We start from the raw sequence: 1,680 nt of genomic DNA, 5'->3' as shown, positions 1-1,680 counted from the left end.
AGTACAGGGGCCAAGGTGAAAACTATGGAGCGAAGGGAGCAACAGTGAAAGGACGGAAGATGTTGACCACTAGGCATCCTGCGTAGGAGCATGGGACGGATGCAGCCAGCCTGCCACTGCCAGGAAGGGAGCTAGGAGGGAGCCTGGAGCAGCCACCTGTCCCTGGGAACAGAGCCTCCGCTGGCAGAGGAATGTGCAGAGCAGCAGCTTGTTAGACAGGGGGATGGGACTACTTGGCAGGGAAGTCTATGGAGAGGAGCAAGAGGATGCCAGGCACCCACCATCCCTATAGGCAGGAGAGTGCTCAGCTTCCAGGCCAAGGGACGGGAACTGACCCACCCCGAAGCCTAAGACCCTCGTCCTGCGACTTACTGTCCGATCCCTTTGCTGACGCATCCGAGGCTTCGTCAGGCTGCAGAGAGACTTGGAGCTTCTGCACCGCTTCTTCAACTGCTTGCAGCTTGCTCTGTCCCTGGAGATCTAGAAATCACACGTCTGCAGGTCAGTGACTGAACCGAACTGCGGCTGGAGACCATCCACGCCCAGAGAAAGAACATGCTCCGACTGTGAGCCTGTTCTCTATGACATCTTTTATTTTAATCTTGGACAGCTTCCCTCCCGAGGAGGGACACCGGCAAAGCCAAGGCCCCATTCGGGGCTCTCATCTGGTGTATGTTACACCGTCATAACTCCAGCATAACAGATTGAGATGAAATCTCAGGAACAGACATCTCAGGGAGTCGTGGAAGCCCCTTCACGGGAGGTTTTCAAAAGGAGGCTGGAGATGTCTGTTTGGGATGTTTCAGACGTAACAAGTCCTGCATCTTGGCAGGGGTTAGACTAGATGCCCCTGCAGTCCCTTCTCACCCAATGGTTCTGGGATTCTATGACCTCATTTTCCTCTGTGTTTGTGCAGCACCTAGCGTTATGGAAAGCAGGACCTGGATGCAGCTTCTGGGCACTGTGGCCGGCTAAGTGCCAATCCTGACAGCTCCGCTCCTGGTGTGTCTCAGATGCCTGTCTGCTAACTGGAGGCTCAGACCCTTAGAAGTGTTCAGGCCCCAAACTCCCAGTGATTTCTATGGAAACCAGGAGCCCAAATGCCTTTGAGGATCCGGGCTTGCAAGGCTAATGGCCAGGTGCTCAGATGGTGTCAATCTGACTTCAGAGGAGCTGCTTCGATTTACACCTGCAGAGCATCTGTTTCTAAAAATCAGCCTTTCACTCCCTCTAGCACTTCAGGGACAACACAGTGATGCCCCAGGGAGCCAGCTTCTCTTCCAGCTTGTGCATCATCAACAGACTTCTGATCTAAGTGCTGCCTGCGGAATCTTTCCTGTGATCCATCATACATCTCTGGCTCCTTTCACGGGAGTATCTGAGCACCTTACAGTCTTTAATATATTATTTCATGTCGCACGACACCCCTGTGAAGTAGGGAAGTCTCCTCCCCCAGTATCACAGGTAGAGAACTGAGGCAGAGACAGGTCTCATAGACCTTACAGCCAGAACGGCCCATCATGATCATAATCTGACCTCCTGCAGGCCACAGAACCTCGCCCACCCAGTCCAGTAGTAAGCCTGTAACCTCTGGCTGAGTTACTGACGTCCTCAAACCATGATCTAAAGACTTCAAGGTACAGAGAATCCACCATTTACACTAGTTCAAACCTGCAAGTG

At 53.0% G+C, this 1,680-nt stretch overlaps 1 protein-coding gene across 1 annotated transcript in view; it reads right to left on the bottom strand.

The window, feature by feature from the left end:
• Positions 1-1,680, bottom strand: part of LOC142045781 (C-type lectin domain family 10 member A-like) — a 182,862-nt gene that overhangs the window by 151,347 nt on the left and 29,835 nt on the right. The window contains exon 3 of the mRNA XM_075066728.1: positions 340-480. Coding sequence (XP_074922829.1) covers positions 340-480 — 141 coding nt within the window. The remainder of the gene's footprint in view (positions 1-339; positions 481-1,680) is intronic.

The sequence above is a fragment of the Chelonoidis abingdonii genome, chromosome 5 (genome assembly GCF_003597395.2).
Source record: "Chelonoidis abingdonii isolate Lonesome George chromosome 5, CheloAbing_2.0, whole genome shotgun sequence".
Taxonomy (NCBI): Eukaryota; Metazoa; Chordata; order Testudines; family Testudinidae; genus Chelonoidis; species Chelonoidis abingdonii.
Note: the sequence above shows the minus strand (reverse complement) of the source record. Positions and strands in the feature narration are given on the sequence as shown.